The sequence below is a fragment of the Drosophila ananassae genome, chromosome XL (assembly GCF_017639315.1).
Source record: "Drosophila ananassae strain 14024-0371.13 chromosome XL, ASM1763931v2, whole genome shotgun sequence".
Taxonomy (NCBI): Eukaryota; Metazoa; Arthropoda; class Insecta; order Diptera; family Drosophilidae; genus Drosophila; species Drosophila ananassae.
Genome location: NC_057931.1, coordinates 9,628,603 through 9,655,323, shown reverse-complemented (window position 1 = coordinate 9,655,323; position 26,721 = coordinate 9,628,603). Strand labels below are relative to the sequence as shown.

General features: G+C 41.0%; 1 protein-coding gene across 1 annotated transcript; it reads left to right on the top strand.

Moving 5' to 3' along the window:
• Window positions 1–16,883: 16,883 nt before the first annotated feature.
• Window positions 16,884–17,942, top strand: LOC6504687 (clumping factor B). Its single transcript, XM_001966368.1, has one exon. The coding sequence runs from the start codon at window positions 16,884–16,886 to the stop codon at window positions 17,940–17,942; it is 1,059 nt and encodes a 352-aa protein (XP_001966404.1).
• The last annotated feature ends 8,779 nt before the right edge of the window (window positions 17,943–26,721 follow it).

Here is a 26,721-nt window from a genome sequence, read left to right as displayed (position 1 = left end):
CCGAAAATATATATCTCTCAGTTGGCAGTTCAAAATGAATTTCTACCTTTTGATTTCTTAGCTTTAATCCGGAAATTCGTATTTACTTTTGATGTAAAAATTGTAATAATATTTTTATGTTTTTTGAGAGTCTGTGATTGAACTCGAAACCAACTCCACTTGAGGAGTAACATGCCTGGGAGCAGGTTACCTTTTTTATTTTATTTGCCTGCATTTGTGCAGGACTACCCTTTGCCTTTATTTTTTTTAGTCGACATCCTCGCCCTCTTGTTTTTTTGTTGCAAATTTTAATTAAATGGAAATTTCCGCTGTCTTGAGCACGTTTTCTCATCAGCGGCATTAAATGCTATGCAGAATTTTAATTAGGCCCGCAACTCACACCCACCACTGCACCACTGCATATATGAACAGGACATGTACACTCTGAGTGTGCTTGGGCGTTGTGTGTGCAACAGGATTTGTGGCACAAGGCACAATTGCAGGCGGAGAAGCGAGGGATGTCAGGATGTTTGGCTGGCAGGAAACTGCTGGGGAAATTGAGCCCTATCCACGCAATAAAACGCTAAATAATAGTGACTGAGAGGCATCTTGGCCAAGTGCAAACACACAGAGCGACTCCTGGAAGGCAAATTGGGCCAAAACTGGCAGCAGCGACTGACGCCAATCTATTTCACTAGTCGGGCGAGTAAGTAAGTTACCAAGTTGTTTAATTAAAACAAACTTTAATTGGCCAAACTTCCCTTGGCATGGCATGGCATGGCATGGTCCTTCGTGTGTCCTTCTCGTGTGTCTGGTACTAGTGGTGTATTTTTTTGATTCTCACCATCTATTTTGTGGAATAACATCACTGTGGACTGTGTCGATTTGAATGTCTAATTGCCGGACATGCCAGCTAACACATCACTTGACACAATTGTAAATATGTCGCACTAATTGAAAATAATCAAAAGGATCACCCATCGAAGTTAATTGGAAAGGCACTCTAACCTGCCAACTTCCAGCAGAAAAAATATAAAAAAAAAATAGGAAGGAAAATGAAAAGGTAATAGGAAACAGGAAATGAAAAATAAAAGTTTCTCTCTCTCACTATCCTCGACAGCAGTCCGGCAAAGATGGAAAGGTCCTTTATGCCTTTCCCGTAAGACTAAAGACTAAAGTCAAAGATAAATCGAATTAAATTCCACTCCATTGGCTCTCGCAAGCCTTTACCAAATAAATGCCAAGCCATAACAAATAGACCTTCAATATGGAAAGTTATGCCACAGACAAACAGATGGGCATGGGCGAAAATAAACGCGAAGCATATTTCTCATATGAACGCCGCAAAACTATTGAAAATTACTATAAACAGCCTGGCCAAGAACCGTAATATATATATATATATATCTGCACATACGCATCTACATATATACAACAATGACCGAAAAACAACAAATATTTTTTATGATAGCCATGGAACTGACCAAAAACCACCGCACACGACACGATTCGCTTCGATTTATGGGCGTCGATTTGTGGGTAGCTTTTCTCCTTCACTACTCTATACGTATATATCTTGTACATATGTTCCTCTCCGATAATACTTATATATAAATATATATATATTTATTTGAACATATATGTATTGTCCGGACTCCAGAGTCCAGAGTACGTAAACACAAACAGCGGCAGCAGCAGCAAACAAGTAAGAAAACTCAGCGAAAAGTTTTTCCATTAAATCAATGAAGCGAACAAAATATTCGCACCAAAGCAGCGGCGACAGGAATCAAGCCGAAAATTGGCCAACTTTTTGATTTGAAAGGATTTCCCAATCCAAACATCTTCACCAGCCTCCAACCTAAGCATACTTTATACTAATATTTTACATAATAGAGTCACTTAAATAGCATCTGTTTAAATGGGAGCTTGTTGGCAGAAGTATCATTTGTAGTTGTTTGGAAAAAACAAATTGGGGGGCCATTGTTCATTTTTAATAAAAAAACAAAAACTCACAAAACATAAAGCTACCATGTAGGGTTTGTGTCATCGGACATGGACGAGTCAAAGGGATTTCAGTACTCCGCATTGCAAAAGAATCGGCTTTATGGGACTTGAACTTTGTCCATGGACAGCCTCACCTTTCATCCGAGCCCCAGCTTCAGCTCCCCCATCCCTCACATCGCCACCGAATGCCATTTCAAGTGTCATTCCGTTTGTTATACACACATATTTTTATGCCTGATGACAGCTCAATTTTTTGCCTCTAGTTTTTGCACTTTTTCCAGCCACTCGCAGCCACAAACACACAAAAAATGCACAAAAGTTTCAAAACAAAAAATATGTTTTTTGGGTCACAAAAATAGAACAAAAAGCCAATATTGCAGAGGAGAGCCTTGCTGGCCAAAGGGGCGGACAGAGTCAGCAGGGGCCACAGGATCGCTTGAATATACGTGTGTTCGTATGCTGAGAATGGCGACGCGCGGACAATAAATGGCCACACGACAAAACATACGTTTCGTGCACAAATTTATGTCATAAATTTCGCCTTTGAGGAATTTCTTTTATTTTGATTCAACAAAGTTGAAGTCTAAACCGCTTCTTAGTCTATCAATGTATGTCTGTTCACTTAAACTGCTTCCAGCTACCCCCAACCAATGGGTTTTAAGGAAACATTCGCCGAAACGCCAATTTCCTAATGTCACCCCTTTCCATTTTTTCAAAAATCGGGTCGAAAATGAGTTGTTCGATATCGAAAAATGCGCTTCGAAAAATGCGCAGCGTTGCCAGATCGGGCCAGAAATGCGCTTTCTAGATCCTGTATCTCGGCCAATTGTGGCCCGATGGAAAATCGCGATTTCTGGATGTTTTCACAAATCGGACACTTCTGTCCCTTCCGAAGGATATAGCTCTGGCAATTTGTTTCCGATCTGGAAATAGGATGCAGTTTTGTAATCAGGGAACTAATGGCCGGATTTCCTTATTCAAAATATTGCTTAAAAGCCGTTTTAAATTTTTTCGAACTTTTTCAAGGGGTACCCCTTGGAAAATCGCGATTTCTGGATGTTTTCCAAAATCGGACACTTTTGTCCCTTCCGAGGGGCATAGCTCTGGCAATTTGTTTCCGATCTGGAAATAGGATGCAGTTTTGTAATCAAGGAACTAATGGCCGGATTTCCTTATTCAAAATATTGCTTAAAAGCCGTTTTAAATTTTTTCGAACTTTTTCAAGGGGTACCCCTTGGAAAATCGCGATTTCTGGATGTTTTCCAAAATCGGACACTTTTGTCCCTTCCGAGGGGCATAGCTCTGGCAATTTGTTTCCGATCTGGAAATAGGATGCAGTTTTGTAATCAAGGAACTAATGGCCGGATTTCCTTATTCAAAATATTGCTTAAAAGCCGTTTTAAATTTTTTCGAACTTTTTCAAGGGGTACCCCTTGGAAAATCGCGATTTCTGGATGTTTTCAAAAATCGAACACTTCTGTCCCTTCCGAAGGATAAAGCTCTGGCAATTTATTTCCGATCTGGAAATAAGATGCAGTTTTGTAATCAGGGAACTAATGGCCGGGGTTCCCCATTCAAATTATTGCTTAAAAGCCGTTTTAAAATTTTTCGAATTTTTTCAAGGGGTACCCCTTGGAAAATCGCGATTTCTGGATTTTTTCAAAAATTGGGCACTTCTGTCCCTTCCGAAGGATGTAGCTCTGGCAATTTATTTCCGATCTGGAAATAAGATGCAGTTTTGTAATCAGGGAACTAATGGCCGGATTTCCTCATTCAAATTATTGCTTAAAAGCCGTTTTCGAAATTTCGAATTTTTCGAAATTTTTCAAGGGGTACCCCTTGTAATATTTATGATCTCCTGTTTTGTTTGCACACCTCGTTCAGAGCAAGGGCGATGCCTATTTTCACTTCGCGCCTTCCGAACAAAAACAGTTGATGGCATTTGGCCACAGATTTGTACACCCATAACAGCTGACTTTTGCAGTTGTGTTGGCAGGGTGTGTGTGCTTGGGTGTGACTCCCAGTGGGTCTATGTGGGTGTGATATTTGCGTGTGTCAGTATTTCGGGGATTTCCCGGCCACGCATTCCATTTGGCTGGATGCGGGCCATTCTCATTGGGGAATTCGACGTGTGAGACGTGTAAAAATGGTGAAACATTTGAATACATTTGCCAGCGTGTGTCTGAGTATCTGTGTATCTGTGTGTCTTTAATGCCACTGTGGTGGTGGCGAGTATCTGTGTGCGGCAATCCAAGTACAAATCACATTAGTGGATGATCAGAGGGCCGCGTAGTGAGCTGATGGCCCAGTGAGGGAATCAAAGTCATGTTTGACAAGGAAACTCCATTAAAAATGCAACTTTTAAATTTTCCCTTCGTCTGTGTCTGTTATTATTACTGTTTTTTTTCTCGTTTTTCGTGTTGGTTTTTATAGCTGCTTACAGTTGCGTCACAGTTGAATGAAACAAAGGATCCATATTAATGACCATCAAGGACCCGGCAGGACGAACAGAAAACAATAGTGAGTCCTGCTTGTAACAAAAATAAACGGCGGAATAAATGTATATCCTTTACAAACTATTGTAACTTTTAGTCGATCATCAGGTAGTTCAGATTTTTAATAAAAAAAACCTATTTTTTTCGGTGTATGCAAGGATGCAGGATAAGGAGAAACACGTAATGTGGATGCCGAAACTTGTCTTTGGCGTCTGCCATGTGATAAATGACCAATCCATAAATTTTTATCTCCACTCCATTCAATCCCGTGCTCAATCTTATACCGGCGGAGCACCGCATCCCGAAGATGCATTTCCCCATGGGCAGGTTTATGGAGCCGTAAGATTGCAGCCAAGTTGTTTGGTTTTCCGGCAAGCGAGAAGAGATTGTTCTCCTTGTCCAAAAAAATCGAAAGCGGACACATGCAAATTGATTGCATGACGAGGTGAGAAAAGCGGAAGCGGTCTGGTGACAAAGTTTTTAAAGTGGAATGCCATTTAAAGTTAACCAGGATGTCGGCTCCATGCCTCGCCTATTATTAATTATTCATTAAATTAATATTTACGCACGTACATGGAAACTTCCAGCTCGTTATCCTGCGGTTGCCCATTATACTCTCCAGTCTTCAAAATTTGAGATACTTGAGTATCTCTTTGTTGTATCTTCCGGTGAGTTGTTTATTCTTTTGTGCACCTTCTTGGTCCACTCCAAATCATCCATTATGCAGTAACGTGGCCCACTCTCGATCTCATTTTAAATCCTCGCCTCGGCTTTCGAGCTCATTTGTAGTCTTCTGGCGAGTCTGGCGAGTGGATGTGGCCAGCGATGTCTTCTAGTGACTAGGTTTTAGTCAGAGTACTACTTTAAACAGGGTATTTCAGAGGGGTTATCCGATATACCATCTTCTAAATAAACAGTATCTTTAAGCCCTCATTTATTTTAGGTATTATAGATTTTTTATAAGAAAGGAGATCCCAACTTAAGTAACTCAGTAGCTTCTTAAACTTTCAGTGTGTCTACTTCTATTTGCCATCTTTCAGAACCTAAGATGAGTATCTGAAATTGAGTAGCGGGTATCTCATAGCCTGGATCAGAACTTTTGAGGCTATGTTTCGGTTTGTATTTTTTTTTCCTTTCGACCATTGCTCGGACGTGATTCGGGCACCGGGGGGCCACTGCTAAATTGTAAGCAGACGTTCAACGCACGTTTGGGCACATAAATCAATTACAGAGCTCATGGAAAAAGCCGCCATGGGGCGTGGCAGACGCCCACTGGCGGCTGTCGATAGTGAGTGTGCCTCTGTGTGTGTGTGATGGTGTTGTGTTGGGTAGGGAATCGTAGATAAGGCTTTGTGAAAGCGAAAATTTTTAACGCAATAAAGAGTAACCTGCACTTGCCGGGCCTCACGAAAATTTGAAAACTTTTTTAATACTTTGCTTTCCCTCTCTCGGCGATTTGAGGCCAAAAGGGAGGTAGGTGGCTGGATGGCTGGATGGCTGTAGGAATCCCAGCTGTCGGATAAGGACGAAATAGAAAAGGAGCCAAGAGGGCCAAGAGGAGTTACAGAGGCGCCAGCACGGATATTCGGAGGTGAGAGCAAGCCGCAGGCTTTCGACAAAAGGAGCAGGATTTACCGCATTACAAGCCAAACTATGTGCATACAGCGAAACTTTAAGCGAAGCCCCAAGGACCCGCAGGACCCGCAGGACCCCCAGCCAATATAACCTTTCTTAAACTTTAAGAACAATTGCTGTGTTTGATTTTTTTTTCTGTTATATTATATTATAAGGAGCTATTGAAGAGTGAGGAAGAGTGAAGTGAGTGGGAAGGACTAAGGATAGTGTAGTGAAATGTATTCGCCTCGATGCATGCCTTATTGATTGTGCCGCAAATTCGTTGCGATCTAAACAAACTAACACTGCTCCAGGTTTTGAATCTGTATACCAGATTTGAGTCCGCCATCCGGCCATCCAGCTATCCGGCATTCGTTATTGATGGATGGACGGTGGCTAGCTGGACGAGTGTTGGCTGACTGCCCGCCTGACAAATTGTGGTCCTGATGGATCACAGCCGAGATGCCCAGCAGTCCTGTATCCTTTTTGCCATCCCTTTTAGCCAGACTGCACTTTCCGTTTCCGTTGCGCTGTCTAGCTTCCTATTTTCTCTTGATTTTATTTAATTTCCAGCAATAAACATATAATTCTATTTAACTTCAAAGTCTGCTTGGTATTTTATTTAAAATTTAAGACTGTGTGCTTTTGAGCAAAAATTAGAGACCTTTGGATTAGAGACCTGCAACAGCCAGTTTCCTTTGTTGCTTTTGAGCTCTAATAGGTTTAGCTTTCATTTCCATCATTTGGGCCAACTTGCAGCTCCCCTCCTTGCAGATTTCGGGCCTCACCTGGCTCCATCCTGGCAATCCGCATCGATTTGCAAATTTTCAGCATGACTTCATATTCGTGTCGGCGGCAGGCGGCATGCCCCCGATTTTTAGGGCCTCCGTGCACTTGCACTTGACGTTTTTGATTGCAACCGGAGAAGGGGGCCTGCTGCCCAGGAAGCAGGACACTTGAAGAAAATATTTTATAAACTATTAAGACTTATTCTGTTTATTCTTAATATTATAGAATTTTTTCAAGCAAGTCTTTCTATCAAGAAATGATATGAATAGTCCTTTCCTAATTTATTATATTATTAATGGTTGGTATTACTTTCCTGTGTCTCTCCGGCCTATGGCGACTATTCTGTGGTGGAATGGCCAGCGTTTGAGGCATTATCCTTGCCAATCTCTTTGGCATTATGCTCAACCGCCACCCCACCCCTGTCGCTGTCAATCTATGATGCCACTTCATTAGCGACTCGCTGCAAAGTGGAAACTCGGGTTAAGATGGATGCCTTTTTATTTTTCTTCTCCAGCCTTGGGCCTGCCTAGCTCCTGGGTTGGCTCTGCCAGCACATAGCACCTGTCTGGCCATGCCTTCATTCAGGGGATCCTTGGAAATCCTTTTTCACTTTTTTTTGCCCCACTCCTTCGCCGTCCGTCGTCAGCCCGTCGTTTATTTGCGCTTGTTATCTCCTGTGCGGCTTTATTATTGTGTTCTGTGCCAATTTCCGTTGCCGACAAATGCGTTTTGTAAATAAAATGTCAAAAGGATTTGCGCGACAAGCCGAAGGAGGAGCAAGGACGACTCAGGGCGTAGGAAGCAGAACGAAGAACCGAATTCCAAAGCGAATGGCCAGGCTGTCATTTGTCGATTTGCATTTACAGGGTTACGATTATTAAATATTTAAATGAAATCTGTCAAAAGTTCTTACCTTAACGGCAAGTAGGCCAAAGGACAAGGGATATATTTGATCCTTTTTGTGTCCAAGAGAGTGAAGGATAAAAAGGACACCCTGTTTAAAAGCCGTTAACTTGACGCGACATTTCCAAAATGCCAAAACAGATGTGGCCATTGCTGCTCCGCCTTCGTCTTGAACTTAACCCCGCCCCCCCCCCCCCAGGACCTCTTTTTTCTCCTGGATCTCCTCCTCCAATCCCCCCTATTTTTTACCCACTTTTCCGCGAAACTCATTTCCAGTTTGCAGCATTTTCTTTGTCCCATACACTCAGTATATATGTGTGTGTGTGTGTTTCTTTTTTAGTTTGATTTTGTCCTGGCCACGCCCCCTTCAGCGCCCCCTCCCCCCACATTTCAAGGACTCTGCTCAATGTCTCACTGCTGCTGGCACATTTATTGCCAAACGCATTTGCATGTAAATTATTGCATTTGGACGTTCTTTCAAAGGAAATGGCTATGGAATTATTGCCTGGCCATAATCATCGGATGGGGGTCGGGTAGGGGGTGCTCCCCCCCTATAAAATAAGCCAAACAAAAAAAAGTACCAAGAAGGGGTAGCCTGGTGGTGGGGTTAAGCAACAAAAAATAAGGCCAAAAAAAAAAACGACCAGAAAAAATGAATAAAATCAGTTGCCCCTGAAGGTAGGACTACTAATCCGATTACCGAGTATTATGAAATACAAAGCAACATGTTAATAGTAGAAGTTGAAATTATTATTAAATTAAATGAAAATATTTACATTCGTTTAGTTTTATGCAAATCCTTTGACTGCCGACTGCAGACTCCCAATATCTAAACATATATACGAAAAAAAAGGAGCGACTCTGAAGCGATTTTGGACTGAAATCCAATCCAATCAATCGCTCGAATTTATTTATTATATTTTCCAATTACCCGCAGACCAGAAATGGAAATGCATAAATTTCCCCGGCACTAATCAAAAGGACCTTCCGTAGTCGAATGTCCTTTGTATACCATTTGATAGTTAATAAGAAATATGAGAAAATAAAGTCGAAGGACCCGAAAAATAATGCACGACCAGTTGGCCAGTTGGCAGGACGATGATGCGATAAGGCTGCTGTCCTTTCGTTTTTGTTTTTTTTTTTTTTTTTGGTCCTTTGGGCACCCGAATACGTATAAACGATAAATGAAATGAAACAATTTCAATGAAGTTTTCGGTTACAACGAAATGCAAAACCGGAAACGGAAACTGCAAAACGAAGTAAAGGCAAATTACATGCAACTCTGTCTGCCGTTTGTCTCTAGTATAAGTGTGTGTGTGTATGTGTGTGTGTGTGTGTGTGTGTGGAAGGATATGAAAATATTGTAAATGAAAGCAGAGAGCCATGTAAATTGTGGCCATAAAAAGCCACAAAAGAACTGAGAGTGAGACAAAGTGGAAATGTTTAAAATAAACTCGGCATGAATGCTAAATATGTAATATTTCTACACTCACCAGGAGAGGCATTCACAAATTTATCAAAAATTTTGTTGCATATTTCAGGGATTCCACAAAGTTAACATTTTTTAGTTTTCTAATTGAAATTACACAAGTATGAAGTGAAGTATTTGAGATATTTATACTCTTTTTTTGTATGCTCTTTTATTTAATGGCAAGGACATCCAATTGCTTAACTGGTGTCCTGTTTGTCTACAAGGGAGTGGCAAAAGGAAAATATTTTATAATCACATCTGTATCGAATATGCTTCGATTTGCATGAATCTCCTTCGGAATATAATAGCAAATGTAATATAAAGTGCAATCGGATCCGGGCAGAGGTTCAATTACAGACCGGCAGTGGCCGGACAATGGCCACTACGACAGTACAACTTTTTGCCACTTGCCACTTGCCACTTTCCCCATGCCCCTTCCCCATGTCCCGTGGCGCCACACCCAGTATACAAATATTACTCATACCCTTGTTGTCCTTCTGGTCCTGGCTCTGCTCAAATTATTACCAACTTGCACTTTCTTCACTCTGGCTAAAAGATCGGACCTAATCCAACGGCAAATGGGTGTGTCACTTTGTTTTGCTTCGATTTCTTGGATGTCCTTGCTGTCCTGGGGTGTCCTGGATGTCCTGAAAGTTTGTTTGAGCATCCGAATTTCGGGTCTATGCACGTCCGATATATGAGGCTCATAGAATAATCTTATACTATCCTAGGCCTGAGCCTGGCCCTGGCCGGCAGTGGTTATACAATCCGTAATGAATGCATTTGGCCAGGACAAACATTCCACATTGGCCAGCCACGGCCAAAAGGATACTCAAAATGCGGCCAAAGGCATCGCAATCGCAATGCCCCTCGCAATGCAATTGACAACAATGGCAATGGAAGTAAAACACACACACACACACACACACACACACACACACAGACACACACATTACGATGGCAGGACGAGGCAGCAATGCAAAATGCTTGGGCCGGAAAGGCGGGTCAGGACACACACTCACATGGACATGGTTTATTTCCACAGGAGTGTGTCTCTGTCTGTCTGTCTATCTGTTAGTGTGTGTGTGTGTGTGTGAGTGAGGCGAAGACGTTGGTCCTGTCAGCTGGACGTTTTCTTAGAATCCAAGATGAAAGTTAGGACTGTAAAAGGTACACAGTGAGAAATATTTATACTTTAAAATACAAAAGAATATAAATTAAAAAATTAGGAATTAAATTTCTTTAAACCTTAATTATTATAAGACAAAAATATATATTTAAAAACACACCTTAAAGAAGTGGGAAAAATTATTAAGTTATATTTTTGTTGTCTTTGAAGACTTACAAATAAATTCCCTTAAAATCAAACAGAATTTTATGGAAACTTTACGCTTTTTTTGACTAAAATTCCCCTTTTTTCTCTAAACTTTTCCCCAATTTTTTTCTTTCAGTGATCTAAAGCTTTGAAACGGATAACCATTCCGCTGAAAATTGCTCCAATATGCGTTGTGCATTAGCCGGAGCTCGTTTTGCGTAAGTGCGCGCTTTTGCAATCGGACTGGAATCCACACATTCACATTCGCATTCTATGGGAATACCAATACAGATGATACTCACACACACACACAGATACACACATTCGCATTCGCATAATTGACGCAGAGTCCTGCGAGAAGTCCTGCGAAAGGAGCTGTCGCCAGCTGTGCTGCCGCATTGGTCGCTGCATCAGCAGAAAATGTTTCTTGGTCCTTGGTCCATGGTCCATGGTCCTGGTTGCTCGACAAGGAAACGAGGCAGTCAAGACGCCATCGAAGTTCTGGCCATTCCCCACGTTCGTCCGCCACAAAATGCCCGCCCACTTGTCCTTAGAACTCCTTCATCATGATGACGATGATGAGGATAATGCTAATGATGACATTGACGATGATGATGATGATGATGATGGAGACTGTCATGGAGAAGGAGCAGCACCAGCAGCAGTAGTAGCAGTAGCAGTAGCAGCTTTATTCAAATTCAGCATTTTCATGGCATTGGCGTAAAATGATTTTATTGCTTCCTGACTGAATGACTTTTACAACGTCGCCTCAGATTCGCATTCAGATTAACCCAAATCGGATGCTTTGCAGTGCCTGCAGCTTTTCACATCTGCACTACACCATATCCACATCCTTATACCCATCATCCACATATCCACACACCCATATCCACTTCGATTTCAATAAAATTCCGCTGACCATCGAAGGTGCACACATGCGAGATGTGCGATTAAATGGCAGCCCAGCTAACATCGGTCATATATCACATGGGTGGTGGCGGCCAGTTCATCTGCAATCTACAATCTACAATCTACCATCGGCCATCTGCACTTGCAACAGCTGCAGCAACATCAGCAACAACATGCAACATGGAAAATAGGCAGCTGTTGCATTCTCACCCAAGGCCCAACAGCAACAAGCTTAAAAAAATAGTGACAAAATAACTATGATTTAAAAGGGGATTTTTTTTGTAAGATATATATATTTTAATTTAAATTAAAAAACAGATAAACACATTAAGTATTACTTAGTTTTTTAAGTTCACTCTTTTAGTCAAAGGCTTAAGCCTCAAAGAGGAAATAAGCCTATAAAAAAGCCCATTTTTTAGGCCATTTATTGTAGCTTTAATCCTTTGGCATCTTTAGTTCATTAAAGCCAAACCAGAAACTCAATTAACTAATTGCCAAAAGTGGCAGCACACACTGACAATTGGTTTTCCCATTTGGAAGTTCCCCCCTAATGATGATGACTCCTTTGTAAACAGATTGGTGTGGTCCTGGGTCCTGGGTCCTGGACTAGGCCTGCTATTATAATTATATCGGTTAAGTCCGGAATCATTATCAGTTTGAAATGCAGTGCATCCAGTCCACCATCCAGGCGTGTAATTATCATTGAATGTTTTGCATTTTGAGGTTTACTATTGCGGCGGTAATCACTTTGCCTGAAACGGAAATATACGAAAAACCGCACTTATTATTACTGATTATGACGTGATTATGCAAAGCATTTGGAACCATAAACCAAAATACATATATGTACACTCATATGTACATCTTTGATGTTTGAAAGGACTAGCCCGAAATCGGCTTAGGAATGGAAACGAAATTGGGGGCTTCCGACTTCGGATGGGACTTTAAGTTGAAACCCTCTACTTGCAACTTTGGATAATCAAGCAAACTGAACTAAACTCAACCTGAAATTTAAGCCCCCCCAGAACCCAGGAAACATAATTTAAGTAGCTATCCGAGGTGGTCCGGGGCGAGGTGCGGAAGGTGGGAAGGTGGGAAGGTGGGAAGGTGGGGATCTGACCCATAATCCAGAAGCCACTCAAACTGTTGAACACTTAATTTGGCCGAGCAAACTTTTGACTAGCGCCAGTTGCAAATGCTGCACGTGTCCATGTTCCAGCCGGCCAACTTGCCCCCGCTGCCAAAGTCAACACAGCGAGAAAATCTTTTAATGGATAATACTATATATTAAGTTTGTTTATTGCTAAGAAACTATGTTAAGGAACTATTTTAGGAAATATAATTAGCATAAAGGAACTTCAGAATGTTGTTTTTAGTTTTTTATTTATTTAGTTTATTTTAAGCTTTTAAAATTCTAAAATAAATAATTATGTATTATACTACCATTATATACCATAGAAATTACAAAAATTTACAATTAAAACTATGAAAAATATACCATATTGTTTTCTTTTTATTTTAAGAACCAAAAAACACCCTAGTAGTTGTTTTCAATTGACTTTTTAACAATTATACCTCTATTAAAAATTAAATAATTAAAAATAAAACCACTATATTACAATTTATTAAAAAAAAATAAAAACATTTATATCCCTATCCCTTAATAGTTTAAACAAAAAAAAGAAAAAACAAAGAAAAAAACAAACAGGAAGGGCCACCAAAAAAGTATGCTATGTTTTATGTAATAATTTCTACATGAAAAACAAAGAACAAGAAGTCTCTATTTGATCGCTTTCCTCAAAATTAATCATTAAAATTAAACAAATTGGCTGAAAATGAAATGCATATTTGAAATGCATTATTACTATAAGGTATTCGTTTATTATGCCAATAAAAAAGAAGCTCAAATAATTAAATATTTATGGGCACAGAGAGAGAGAGAGAGAGAGTGTGTGTGCTTTTCGTACAGTGTGCCCCCCAAATGAATGTCTGTGCGTGGTAGGCCACTGGAGTTCAGGTTGGGCAACGAAGTGGCCTCGTTTCTCGCCCGCTCATCAGCCACAGCGGGACAAGAATGGGATGTGTGTGTGTGTGTGAGTGCGCTGCAGGATATATGTATGTATAGGGATCTGGGATAGCAGGTCCATCACTCGTGGGCTAAATCCACACACTGAGCACACGTGCACACTCTTGACCTTTATATCAATTTAAGCGAGCCCCGTAAAACCATAATAAATAATTTGCTTTTTTGTTTTTGTTTCCTTTTTTCATGCATGCTCACTGTACTGTGCACTATGTGTGTATGTATGTATGTCCTTGTTACATCTCATATGTATGTGTAAGTGGAAAACGAAAGTGTCACACACAATTACATTCATTTGTCGTTGTTTTTAGCTCGCTCATCCAACGAATAAAATTGGTTAAAATTCTTCTAATTGTCGCCCAAGTGCACTCGCCTGTCTCTCTTTATGTGAGAGGCTCCTCTCCCCCCGCTCTCTGTCGCTTTCATTGTTTTTTGTCATTATGCATGCAAGAGCAACAATGACACACGACAAGGGCAGACATTTTTCTTAAGGGGGCAGGATGGTTTGAGACTTCAAAAAAAATTTTTTTTCAGAAATTTTTTATATAATAGAACATTATCTTAGGAATATCCTGTGAAAGTTTCATGTCGATCGGACTAAAACTTGCTGAGATACCGATTTTCTAGTTTCTTTCTCTCCATAACCTTTCCATTGCTTTTAAAACTTTAGACGCGTTTTTCTCAAAACAGCATTTTCCAAGTCGGTGCGTAACATAACTCAAAAAGTAATGCTCGGATCTTAATAAAATTTTGTACACATCTTTAATACAATAAATACTTGCGGATGAACGAACGCTTTTTTTTTTTAAAAATTTTTTTTACTTTTTTTAGGGGCAAAAATGGGCGGATTTTTATGTAAAAATGGCACTTTTGACTTTGAAACCGCGCCAAAAATCCAAAATTGCATATTTTTCAAAATGGTTTCGTTCATCCGCACAAGAAACAAATATTTTAAGTAAATCAATTCAATTTTTTGATTTTAGATAACACTGTAAGGCCAGACTTTACGCACCGCAAGAGACCAATTTTTTGAAGCGACTCCGGCCGACTGCCGTCACGGAATAAATAATAATTATTTCTTAATAAAAAATATTCTTAAATACTCTACAAATATAGCCACTTATCGTGTAAAAAAATTGGATCATTTCATTCACTCAGAAATGAGAAAAAAAATCGCAAAAATGTGCTTTTTTTCAGCCCCTGAAACCATCCTGCCCCCTTAAACGCCCCAAAAGAGAAACCGTTGCTGCTCCATCGGGAAATGTCTCACCACCCCCTCCCCCCCGCCGACTCTTTTCATCTGCAGCTCTATTCCTCCTACTCTCTGGCTTCTGGCCCCTGGCTTCTGGCTCTTCTTTTTTTTTTTAGTCTCTTTGGTCTCTTTGGAGCCAAGGCCCCCCTCCCTTGTCGAGTGTCTGGAATGCTCTTGCACGTTTGCAATTTGGACACACAACTTTTTCCCGTTACGTGTTTCATTTGCTTCGGTTTTTGGCGAACTGTGCACGCCCACTTTTGTTTTCTTCTCCGTGTTCCCCTTTCTCTTGGTTTTTTTTTTTGTCTGTCTTATTTGGAGACAACGCCTTAATGAAGAGAACTCCTCGATCTCTCCTGTCTGGCACATTTCATATATTTCTGTGTTTGGGTGTGGGTGTCTGTCTGTGTATGCTCTCTTAACTTTCGCTCAAGTTCTGTTTGCACTTTTCATTTGCCACTTGCCACTTGCCACTTGTCATTTGCATTTTAACAATTTTAACGCCTCTGATCGAAAACTGATAGGGGCGTGAGCAAATTGCACTGATTACTTCTGCATTTTGCCGGAATTCCAAGCGGGAAAGGGACAGAGAGAGAAAGGAGAAAGAAAAGGAGGAACCGGAAGCAATCCCCAGGGTTGCTGTTAAAATTAAATCGTTCGATTTTAAGCAACTCTAAAGGGAAATCGATAAATGCAACAAAAGTTTAAGTTTAAAAAGGTTAAATTTAACTGATTATTATTTTATTTAAATTATATTTTATTTTCTACTTTAAACTATATATTTTTTATATAAATAATATTTGTTTATCCTTTAAAAATATCTGGAACTATTTTAGAAACTTTTTCTTCAAAAAAATCCCCTTAAAGTTTGAAAATTTTTAAATGTGTACTGAAAATTTCCCTCTTTTTGTAGAAATCCCCCAGAAATGCCATGCCCGAGTAACCCTAAAAATTGTGACTCTTCGAACCTGAGAATCCAAATGACTTTTCCGGATTTTTCCCAAGAGCCTAGACAGCATCGAAGCCACACCATGCCCCCTCCCTTGCCCCCCTGCCACACGGCATATGCCACCTTGCCACCCAATCTAGTCTGTTGAAATCCAAAAGCAAGTGCATCGGTTGCAGTTTGAAATTTGAGTAAAATAAATGAAGTTGCATTTGCCAGCACGTCGCAATTGATGAGCTGAGGTATGTTGCATGTATGTATGTGTGTGTCTCTGTGTGTGTGTGTCTCTGTGTGTGTGTGTTGGGTGAGTGTCTGTGGAGTGTTCACTGTACTTGCAGTGGCACACTTTTTGCTGTCGCATCAGCGACACTCGTAAGTAATTCAAGTGAAACCACATTAAGCTTACTTTGCTAATTGCAAGCGACACGTCGCCAATGTCGAGTGTTGGAGGTTGCCACAGAGGCAGCTTGCCACTTCCCTACCTCTACACCTCCACCCACTCAGCTACATGCCCCAAAGACCCCATATCCCTACTCCCGCCATCCTCTTATCAACATAAACGTGACATCTGTGTGGCAAGGAGTTGGAGTTACACAAGAAGAAGAACCACCACCACCACCACCAGCAGCAGCAGCAGGCCAATCATTTTAATTAATTTGTCAGAGTGTTGGTAACACACAAAAATTTATTATACCCCTCGAAAAACGACAACGACGCGACCCCTTTTTAACGCCCTCCCTGAAGCTCCGACGCCCCTGACGCCCCTGGCCAAAAAACCAGCAAACTGCAGAAAATTAAGATTTTCCCCAAGTGTGTTTGTGTGTGAGTGTGTGTTGGCCCGGAAATCAGTGTAAACGCGCCTTGGGAACAAAACTTTTGATTACGAAAACCAAGAAAATCAATTCCAGCCAGAAAGACAACGTTTTGATTTAACCAGAGAGTGTGACCAGATCTTTAATTTCTCACATTTTCTTTAAAAATTTCCCCAAAAAATCCTTGAAACGTAGGAGGCCTTGACTTTTATATCATATTTGTAGTCTGGCAGTAGAAATTAGAACCCCCCAAGATGGAAGTAAAAATGGAAGACAAATTCGAAGAAAAGAAAATAAAACACCATATAATCATGCAGGATAGCTGGATCACTTCCCAGTCCACCATTACTTTGAAGAAGTTCCGGGACATTGGCATAGAAGATGGCTGGAAGTATGTCCCGACTGTTGAGGAACTGGGACCACCATACTTCAAGACAGTGGAGATTCCCGAGAAGAACATCCTGCTGTCCATAGTCACCGATACGACTCTCTACGCGAAACACAACAATCTGGAGTACAAGAAACAGCCTCTCATAAAGCGGAAGTTTAAGTTCTTGGGGAAGGGGCGGAAGGTGGAGAAGGTGGAGGAGAAGGGCAGGTGGAAGGACGACAAGGACAAAGTCAGGTGGAGGCTGGTGGGCGAGAAGAAGGTTCCGGAGGTGAGGCGGAAAATCACATGGCAGGTGGTGCACAAGAGGCAGCCAGAGAAGAAGCAGGATGAAGAGCAGGAGACAGATCTGGAGACAGAACTGGACACAGACCTGGACACAGACCTGGAGACAGGCCTGGAGAAAGAGCAGGAAGAGGACCACAAAAAAGACGATCATGAGCTGCAGGACATGCTGTTGGAGACCAGTGAAGAGGAAACCGAGTCTGATCCTGATCCACTGGACAGAGCACTGTCCGATTCCGACAACCCATCCATGTCAGTATCATCGGACGAATGCGATCCCCTGGACCCGATCAGTTCCTTCGACGTTAATCAGCTTCTGGACTACCTAGATAGACCAGATCCCGAGAAGAAAAGCAACAAGGATGAGGACGTGGAGGAGGAAAGCAATAACAAAGAGTTCATAGAAGATCATGAGCTCTACGGCATGATCCTGGAGTCCAGCGAGGAGGAGTCCGATCCCAGGGATCAGATCAGATCAGTTTCCGAAGACTCGGATGCTCCTTCCATGACTGTATCCGACGACGACAAGTACGATCCCCTCGAACCGGAAATAATACTGGAGGAAGTCCCACCACCCAAACCGGAACCCGAGCCGAAAGAACCCCCAGAAACGGAAGAGAAGATCTCTGTTCTCCAGGAGAAGATTGCCCAATTACGCAACAGAATTAATGTAAATATGAATCAGTATTTTAAATAAAAATACAAGTCCTTTAAGAGCTTTAATCCTGCTGTTTCAATTTCACAAAAATCCCCGTTGAAATGTCCTGTCAAGAAGGTGCTGTTGCACTTTTCCTGCAGAACCAACCGTCCTGCTCCTCGCTCCAAAAAAAAGAGGGAAATGTAATGAATTGCCCTAAGTGTTTAGCCCCGCCCACCCAAAGTCCTGCCATCCTGCCAGTCTGCCAGCCTGCAATCCCTGCCATTGCAATAGAAATTGCAATTGCAATTCCTCGCCATTAGCAGAAGTAATAGGCGAGGCGACCCAGAGTGCACTCTAGGTAGTTTCTTATGGCGGCATTTAATGTGTGGCATGTTGCAGGCATCCCTTCCACCTCCTCTCTCCAAATGAGTAATTGCATAACATACGACTAATCCCCGGTGGGGGTGGTGTTGGTTGGGGAAGGACTATACACGAATCCTATATATACACTTGGAATTGCAAGGCAATTATGTCTCTGATTCATCGACTTGACTCGGCGGGCCACGTGTGACTTTCGTAGGCCTCCGGGGTCCAGTCACTTCATCAAACCCACATATATATTTATATATCTACAGTAGATCAGTAAATCAGTACATCAGTCTATTAGTACATCAGTGTATCAATGTCTCAATGCCTAATTGTATTTTATAGCCAATTTAACGGCTAATGCCGTCTAATTTCGGGGGGATTTTGGTTTTTTGGTCGAGGATGGCAGGGATTTGCCTTCAACAGGCTTTGTTTAAGGCTTTTTGAAATATTTATGGGCACTTTCTGTTAAAATGGGAGTATTGTTTAAATAGTGAAACATAAGAACAGAATAGATGACTGAGAAAAGGGCCGAAGTACTTTCTACTCTAAATATATATTTTTTTGAAAATAATAATAATAAATAAAATTTCTATGAATATGTCCTTCAACCCCTTAACAACCTCTTCAATAATAAGTTACTAGCCCGTATAATAATAATAAATTACAAGCCAACCAATAAACAGAGCCAATAAATGCCAAAAACTGACCTTCCTCACAGATTCAGCCTCAGCAACATGAGTCTGCCACTGGCAACATGTTGCCCTGCAAGCTGCAGACTCAGCAACAGAAGGGAAATTGTATCCTTGCCAACCTAGGGGCAAAGTGGCAAGGGGGCAAGGGGGGGTTGGGTGATGAAAGTATGAGCTTACCCCAAAAAGTAGGCAAACAAACGGCGCGAAGTCCTTTATCCGTCGGTGTGTGGGTGGCGTATGAATTGCAAATGCAAATGAAAATGCTTGAAAATTATATATCATTTTCAGGCAACTTTTATACAGGGCGTGGCAGTGGCAGTGGCAGTGGGAGGTTAAGTAAAGCGAGGAGGGGAGGAGGGGGGCATGCGTGCTTTGCAAATCACGTCGTAATATTTACAAATGGTTTCTTGTAATTAAATTAACACAAAACGTGACATTGTCACTGTAGCAGATTTTTAAGCGACATTCAGCCACCCATACATGTAAATATACACTCACACACACACACACACACACACACATACACACTCGCATATATCCTTATAATACAAATCAAGGCAAGGACAAAAGGCAAAACGGAGAATACAAAGTCCCCAAAGCATTAAGCACAACGACATCTGAAGTTGGGATTCTAAATTGTAACTTTCCTGTCCTTGCATTACTTTACTTTACTTAACTTGACTCGCCTCGGCTTGCGAGCCCGAATTTTCCGGCTTTTCCACCCAATCCCACCCAGTCCTCACTTGCCACAGGACGAGACCCCCTTCTCTAAACACTCCACCATTGTCTCGAAATGAAATTTAAAACATAAATGAGCAAAAGTGCGTGCCTGTGCCTCGTCTCCTGTCTATTTGTGCGTCATTTGGGAGATGTTCAAATGGGTAGGGAGGTGCTGTGTGGCAAGTTGGGTGTGGAAAGTTATATGGGATAAGGTAGACTACCTTCAACTGTAGTTAGTGTGTGTGCCTGTGTGTGTTGGCCTTCCAAAGATTAGGAATGTAATTTACAATTTACAACATGCTCGCAAATAAATGTCGACTTCTTTTTTATACAGGCACTTATGCCGCCGAACTGGGGCTCCCAGCCTACACCTCCCAACACACCCACACACATACACTCTACCCACCTGCTCACGTAGGGACCTCCGAGTTGTGCCACAAAACGATACAATATGTGTATCAAAACACACGACCACATGGCTGAAGGAGATGGCTTTTACCAAAAAAAAAATAAAAGAAAAGAAGGGAAAAAAAAGCGTTAAGAGGTGGGCGGAGCCAGGTGGCAGGTTCAACCCACCGGAGGCATCATCTGCCGCTGCTGCGGAGCGGAAAGATTGACAGTTGTTGCCACTGAAATGCGCACACAAACAACAACACAAACAACACACAGGCAGCACAACAATACAAGAGGCAACAAAAGTTGCCACTGAATAAAGGAAACGAAAATAAAAACCGAGACGCATTCGAACTAAAACAGGGTGCTTTCACTAAAAAATAAATAATATATCATTTAAGATTGGGTTTTTAAAAGAAGTCCTTAGACCACCCGTTCTATATTTCATTCCAAACTTTCCTTAAAAACCTCAATTTTGTAGCTATTTAAATAAAAAACAAAGGAGTACCCTGTCGGGCAAGGACATCAGTCTCGTATGTGTTGGTTAGCTTGTGAAGGAAAAGAAATCTAGAAATTCCTTATCGCACCTCAGTGTGTTGCATTAAGTGGGCCTGTGGCACGGGCACGTTCACACTCCACTACTGCCCTGCGCCACAAATACAGGACTAAAGGACTAAAAGGACTTCAGGACTTCGGGACTTCGGGACTTCGGGACTGTGGGACACCCCCGACTGAAACCCCTTTTTGTGGCAACACCCGTCGTTGCAAGCAAACCGATTAACTACCGGGCCAAAGTATTTTCACCTGCCACTGGATGGGGCACGGGGCATGAGGCAAATGTATCAGGAACGTGATGAGGCAGACGTTGCACGAGTGGCAGACTTGCAATCGAAGTGGCATCGAATCGGGGCAAATGCAATCATCACGAATCAAATGAAAACGGCATATGTTTTATGCTTGCCACATTTTGGGGCAAGAAACTTTTCCGTCTTTTCCGGAGTATCTGTAATCGAATTACACACACTCTCGAAAATGAGCAACTCATTAAGTTGTGCAACTTCAGACTCAAATATTAACAAATTCTAATGAGAACTTTAATGAATTTCCAGCCAAGAGGATGCAACAAGTTGGGGCAAGAGCCGGGGAGCCTGAGGCCAGGGGGGGGTGCTTGTTAAGTTGGCAAGCTAATTTAATCAAGTGGCTTAAAGCCATGAAGCCGAGGGAAAAGTATTCCAGTGACGAAAGTTTACTTGGTAGTTAACTTGAAGAACTACTAGAAATTGATACTAGGGGGCACATTCTCTCTCTTTCTAGTCCTTCACTAGCCATCTCTCTCTTTCTAGTCCTTCACTAGCCATCTCTCTCTTTCTAGTCCTATCCTGCTATTTCCATAATGTTCCAGTGACGAAAGATTATGGGCCATCTTGATAATTCACTTGAAGAACCTTGTCAGAACCCATCTTGATACTAGAATGGACATTCCCTCTCTTTCTAGTCTGTCATTGCCCGTCCCTTTCGCACAGTCCATCCCTCTCTTTCACTCGAGAAGGGAATTAAGAAAGCCATGGCCGCCAAAACTGAAAGTGAAGTGCATAAATTTTACACCTAATTAAAAAGTAAATGTTCGCTTTATGCAAATCAAGTTGTAACTAAATAAATTACTTCCCCGTTGCCCCACTTGACCCTTGACCCCTGCCTTCTGCCTCCTGCCGACACCCCCCCTTCCCCTTTCCCTTAGAAATCCGCGGCGTGAATCAACCAAAAGATGCACGATGGCTATAATGAAGATGATGATGCCCCAATCCGGGGCAGGTTCAGTCCTTTTGTTTTCTTTCAACCATTTTTTCTCCAATCTCTTTTTTCAACTCACTTTCTTGTTTGGTGAAAGTGAAAATGGAATATTTAGTAATATTAAATAATAGAAGAAAAAATAATTATAAAATAAAATAATATAACCTGTATTGACCTATTTCTTTATGATTATTAATTAATTTATTTATTTTAGTTTTCAAATCTATTTCTCTCAGTGCACACACTGATTCAAAAAAGTGGAAAGACGGCGGCGGCATCTAAGCTCGGCCGCGTGTTAATCACACTTAATCTCATTTTTATTTCTGGGTCAGCATCTTTATATATACATATATATTTTTCTTTTTTTTTCCACAGAAGACTCTGCCCACTCTCCATCTGTATCTATCGCCCTATCTCTTTCTCTATCTCTGTCTCTCATTTATTTTTTATGTATGCAAAATGGGCTAGACGCTGAGCCACGCCCACTAGCCGCCATCGCCGTCGCCGCCGCCGCCGCTGTCGCCTTCCACGTTGCCAGTTGCCAGTTGCCGCCCGCCATGCCGTAAATATCCTTGACAAATCTTTTTGCCCTTTCGACGCGCCAGGCGCAAATAAAAAGACATTAATTCGTTGTCGTTGTCGTTGTCGTTCTCGCTATGTTGCGCTGTTGTGGCTACACAGAGAGAAATAATATAATACTTCCCACAAAAATTATTCCATTTCAAATAAACCAAAAAGAAATATCCACAAAGTCATGGCTTCAAACGGAATAGATGGCTGGTTTAGAATAGATACTTCAATTTTTTATTTAAAATAATTAAATAATTATTAATAAAATCATTTAAATAAAAACATAAAAGTTTTAAAAATAATATATTTTAGATATTTTATTTAATATAAATAATTATAAAACATAAAAACATCAACAAAAACCTTTAATAGTCCTAAATATTATTTCTTTAATTTGAATATTATTTTGTATTATTTAAAATATTATTTCTCTGAGTGTCCTTTGTTGCCATTGTTGTTGCCGCTTTTCCTATGCCATTGCGGGTGCGTTGGCCACGCCCACAACGCCCTCTGCCAGCGCCTTTTTTTATGGGCCAGGTAATTTACGTAACGAACCTGACACTTTCTAATTTATGGCATCGGGCGGGCGGCGACATCGCTGAATTTTTCGCCGTCTAGGCTTGCCAACCTGTCCCAAACTTGTTTGCCACACTACCCCCTCAGTATCCTTCCCCTTGGCACCCCCTGTCCCTGTCCCAGTCATAGTCCCAGTCCCTTCGGGCGCATGATTATGGCCACGATAATGACGTTGCCAGTGTCGCTTAGTCTGGGGCCCTTTTGCGGGGCTCATGAACTTAACAGGTGCCCGAGGAGCAAGGGCAGGGGTAGCTGTAAGTAAGGCGGTGAGGGCGTGGCACTGGCAGTGGAATTAGCACAGGATCAAGAGGTGCTGGCTGTGTGTGTGTGTATGTGTGTGGAGGTGCTTACTGATCGCCATGGCAGGCGGATAATCCAAATTGCCGAGTGTCACAGCAACAGGCTCTCCCCGGCTGTCGGCTAACAACAATCGCAATCACGTTAAGCTTCCTTGTAATTGAGGCCAAGATGGTAGCGGGCCAACAAGGATTTCATTTTATTTTTAAACTTATATAATATATAACTTTTATGGCATTAAACTGACAAAGGAGTAGGCAAGGCGGTCTTAAAGAGGTACTATTTTTCCTCTTCAGGCTATAATTACTATATTTATTTTATAAAATCTGTAAACAAGTTATAGTTAATAGAATTTAAGCATATCTATCGTTCGTTTAAGTTATTACTATTAAAATCTTATAAGTCCACAGGTCGTATGAGTAATATTTGGAATAAATCACTCATACGACCTGTGGGCTGGCAAAGAAATACTGAAGTCATATATTTTTAAATTTTAACATACTTTTTTAAGAAAACATGATAATAAAACTAATTCGCTCAAAATATTTAAAATATGTCATTGACCTACAGGTCGTATGAGTAATTTATTCCGAAAATGGCGCCTACGGCAAGTCAGCCATTTTGATTTCTTAAGAATATTACTCATACGACCTGTTGAACATTTTTACTTTAAACTTTAAACATTACATTTTGAATTAATTATTTTAGCAAATATTAAACTTAAAAAACCTTAATCTTAAGCTTTAATTTGATTTATTGAAAAGGCTTAACATTTTGCAACTGAAAAATAATAAGATAGGTGGAATGGAGGCTTCTGGAACCTCTGGCCTTGTTTATACCGCCCCCAGCCCAGAGCAGAGCCACCCACCGAGTCGCCCAGTGCCAGGAGGCCGTTGCGGGGGCGGCAGTTGAATTAACAATTGAGCGACTAAGCCGCTTTTGGCGCTTTACGGCAAACAGATCAACACTTTTTGCCCCACCTGAGTGGCGGCGATGGCGGGTGGTAGTGGCATGTGGCAAGTGGCAAGTGGCGTAGCAACGAGCTTCTCGGCTTCGACGCTTTATGACGTCCATTAGCCGCCGACGCAGGCTGCCCATTAAGCGGATTCCCATTATTCTCATTCAATCTGTGCGGGCTGCCCAGTTGCCCGAAAAAAACAATATGTATGAAGATAAAAACAGAAAAAAAAAAAACAGACCGGTGGAAGGCGGGGGAAGGGGGATAAAAACACGCCCTCTGAAAATATGTGAAAACATTTGGATACAAACGCTAAAGGGGGAAAAGCTCGGACAAAAAAATAAAATAAAATAAAGTAGAGGCAAATGAAAAAGTGCGGTAAATGTAACCAAATCCGCACCTAATATGCAAATTTAATGAAGTAATTCAAAGGGTCGTCGCCCCGGCGAGGTCCCAGGCATTTCATTTCATTTCAATTTGGTTCTGGTCCTGGTTCTGGTCCTGGGCTATGTCCTGTTTGCCCAGCAACACCTTTCCACCCCGTCAACCCTTCAATTCCCCCTCGAATAGCACCATCATACCGACAAAAAAAAAAACACTGAAATCCACACAAACAGACAAACACACGCAGGAATAATTCACGCAATTTGCCGCACATTTTAGTCCTTCGTCCTGGGAAAGGTTGGGAAAGGTTGTACACTAAAATAATGCTGAGAGGGGCCAAGGGGTTTCAAAATACCCAAACAAAAAATACTATAAGGGGTGAGTAACTTTGCTGCCTGTTGGTTAATTAATAAAACGACCTCTGTCGCAGTGGTCGCAGTCCAGGGGCTATCTGGGTTTGTGTTTTTGGATATCTTTCTTTTTGATACTCTTACCTAGTTAGTTACTCTCTTATTTTCTATTAATTTATTAGTCTATTTTAAAGCTCTTCATTAATTCTATTAGCTGTTATTTTAATTCTCAAAGATTTTATTATTTTTAAGACCAAGAGTCTCTAGGAATATCTATTACCCAAAAAATAAAAATAAATCCAAGAGCATCTAACCTTCTTTATTACTTTTTTCTTGCCAATTTTTTTGCAGGTGGGCGTGACAAGGGAGAACTAAAATATTTGCCGCTTAGTGGCAAGGACAATGGGTCACTGGGTTGCAAAAAAGAAACAAAAAAAACAAAAAACATTCCGTAAAAATAGAAATTAAGAGTTAATTGCGTTGCTATTAAATTTAATTGTCGCGATGCTTTCAAAAGGGAAAAGGCCAAAAAAAAAAACATAAAAATAAAATAAATGTAAATTAATAAATAAGAGATAAAAAAAAAGAGAGGAGAAAGAAAATGTGGCATTAAGATGGATGTGTGTCGAGTGGAAATGAAATGGAAAGTATTTTCCCTTCATTTTGGCCAAAAAAGGTCAGAAAGGCCAAATCATTTGTTAACAGAATGGAATTTGGTTCTTGAATAAATTTTACAATTTCAATTAAATTTCAAACCTATAATAAATGCTTTTATTTAAAATGGAATGTTTATGAAATATTTAAAAATATTTTTAGAGAACCTCTCTAGCTCCCAGCCAATAGTATTTTAGCCATCGATGCGAGTGGAAATCATGTGTTAAAAACCAATACAAATGAATACAAATCACGGGATTCGTTCGCATTCATTCATGCATCGACTGTCATTCATTTGGTTTATTCACGTACGCCCGCCGCAATTATGATAATATGATGTGCACATGTCAGACCAAAATTCATACGCCATGTTGCCCAGCACACACACACATACTTATGTATGTGTATCTGTGGCATTTACTGGGTGGTAGGTGGTAAGAGGAGGGAGGTGGCAACATGGAGGTGGAGACGTTGACGTGGCCTCTCGTGTATGCAACATAATTGAAAGCTGCATGCGTCAACATAATTATCTGACAACTTTAGTTAAGCATGTAAATTAAGTTAAAAATAACGATGACATTGGTTACATAAGCGCAAATGCATGCACACACAGGGGGGGGGATGGAGGGTAGAGGGTACAGGGCTACAGGGCTAGAGGGCGTGTAAGTGGGCGTGGCTTTATAGCCATATATACTGTATGTATGGGAGTCGCATGCACATTTTTCTTTTGGCTCAGGCACTGGCACGACTGCTCGTAATTGGAGCGTGGAATATCACTCTTCATGTTATGACATTTTTTCGCCAACAGCGAATTAATTGTACACTGAGAAAACGGTTTAAAGAGATTATTAAATATTAAAAGAAAATATAAGAAGCTACATAGAGTTTGGCATATAAGAAGGACAAAGTCTAAGAGCTTCTAAGTAATTTAAAAGAAAATCCAAAAACCCTTAAATAGACAGCCAATTGTTTATAGGAATTGACATTTAATATTATGTTTATAATATATAAAATATAACTATTAGGCTATAAAAAATTATAAAAAATTTAACTAAAGAAGACTTACAATATTAAGAATAAGG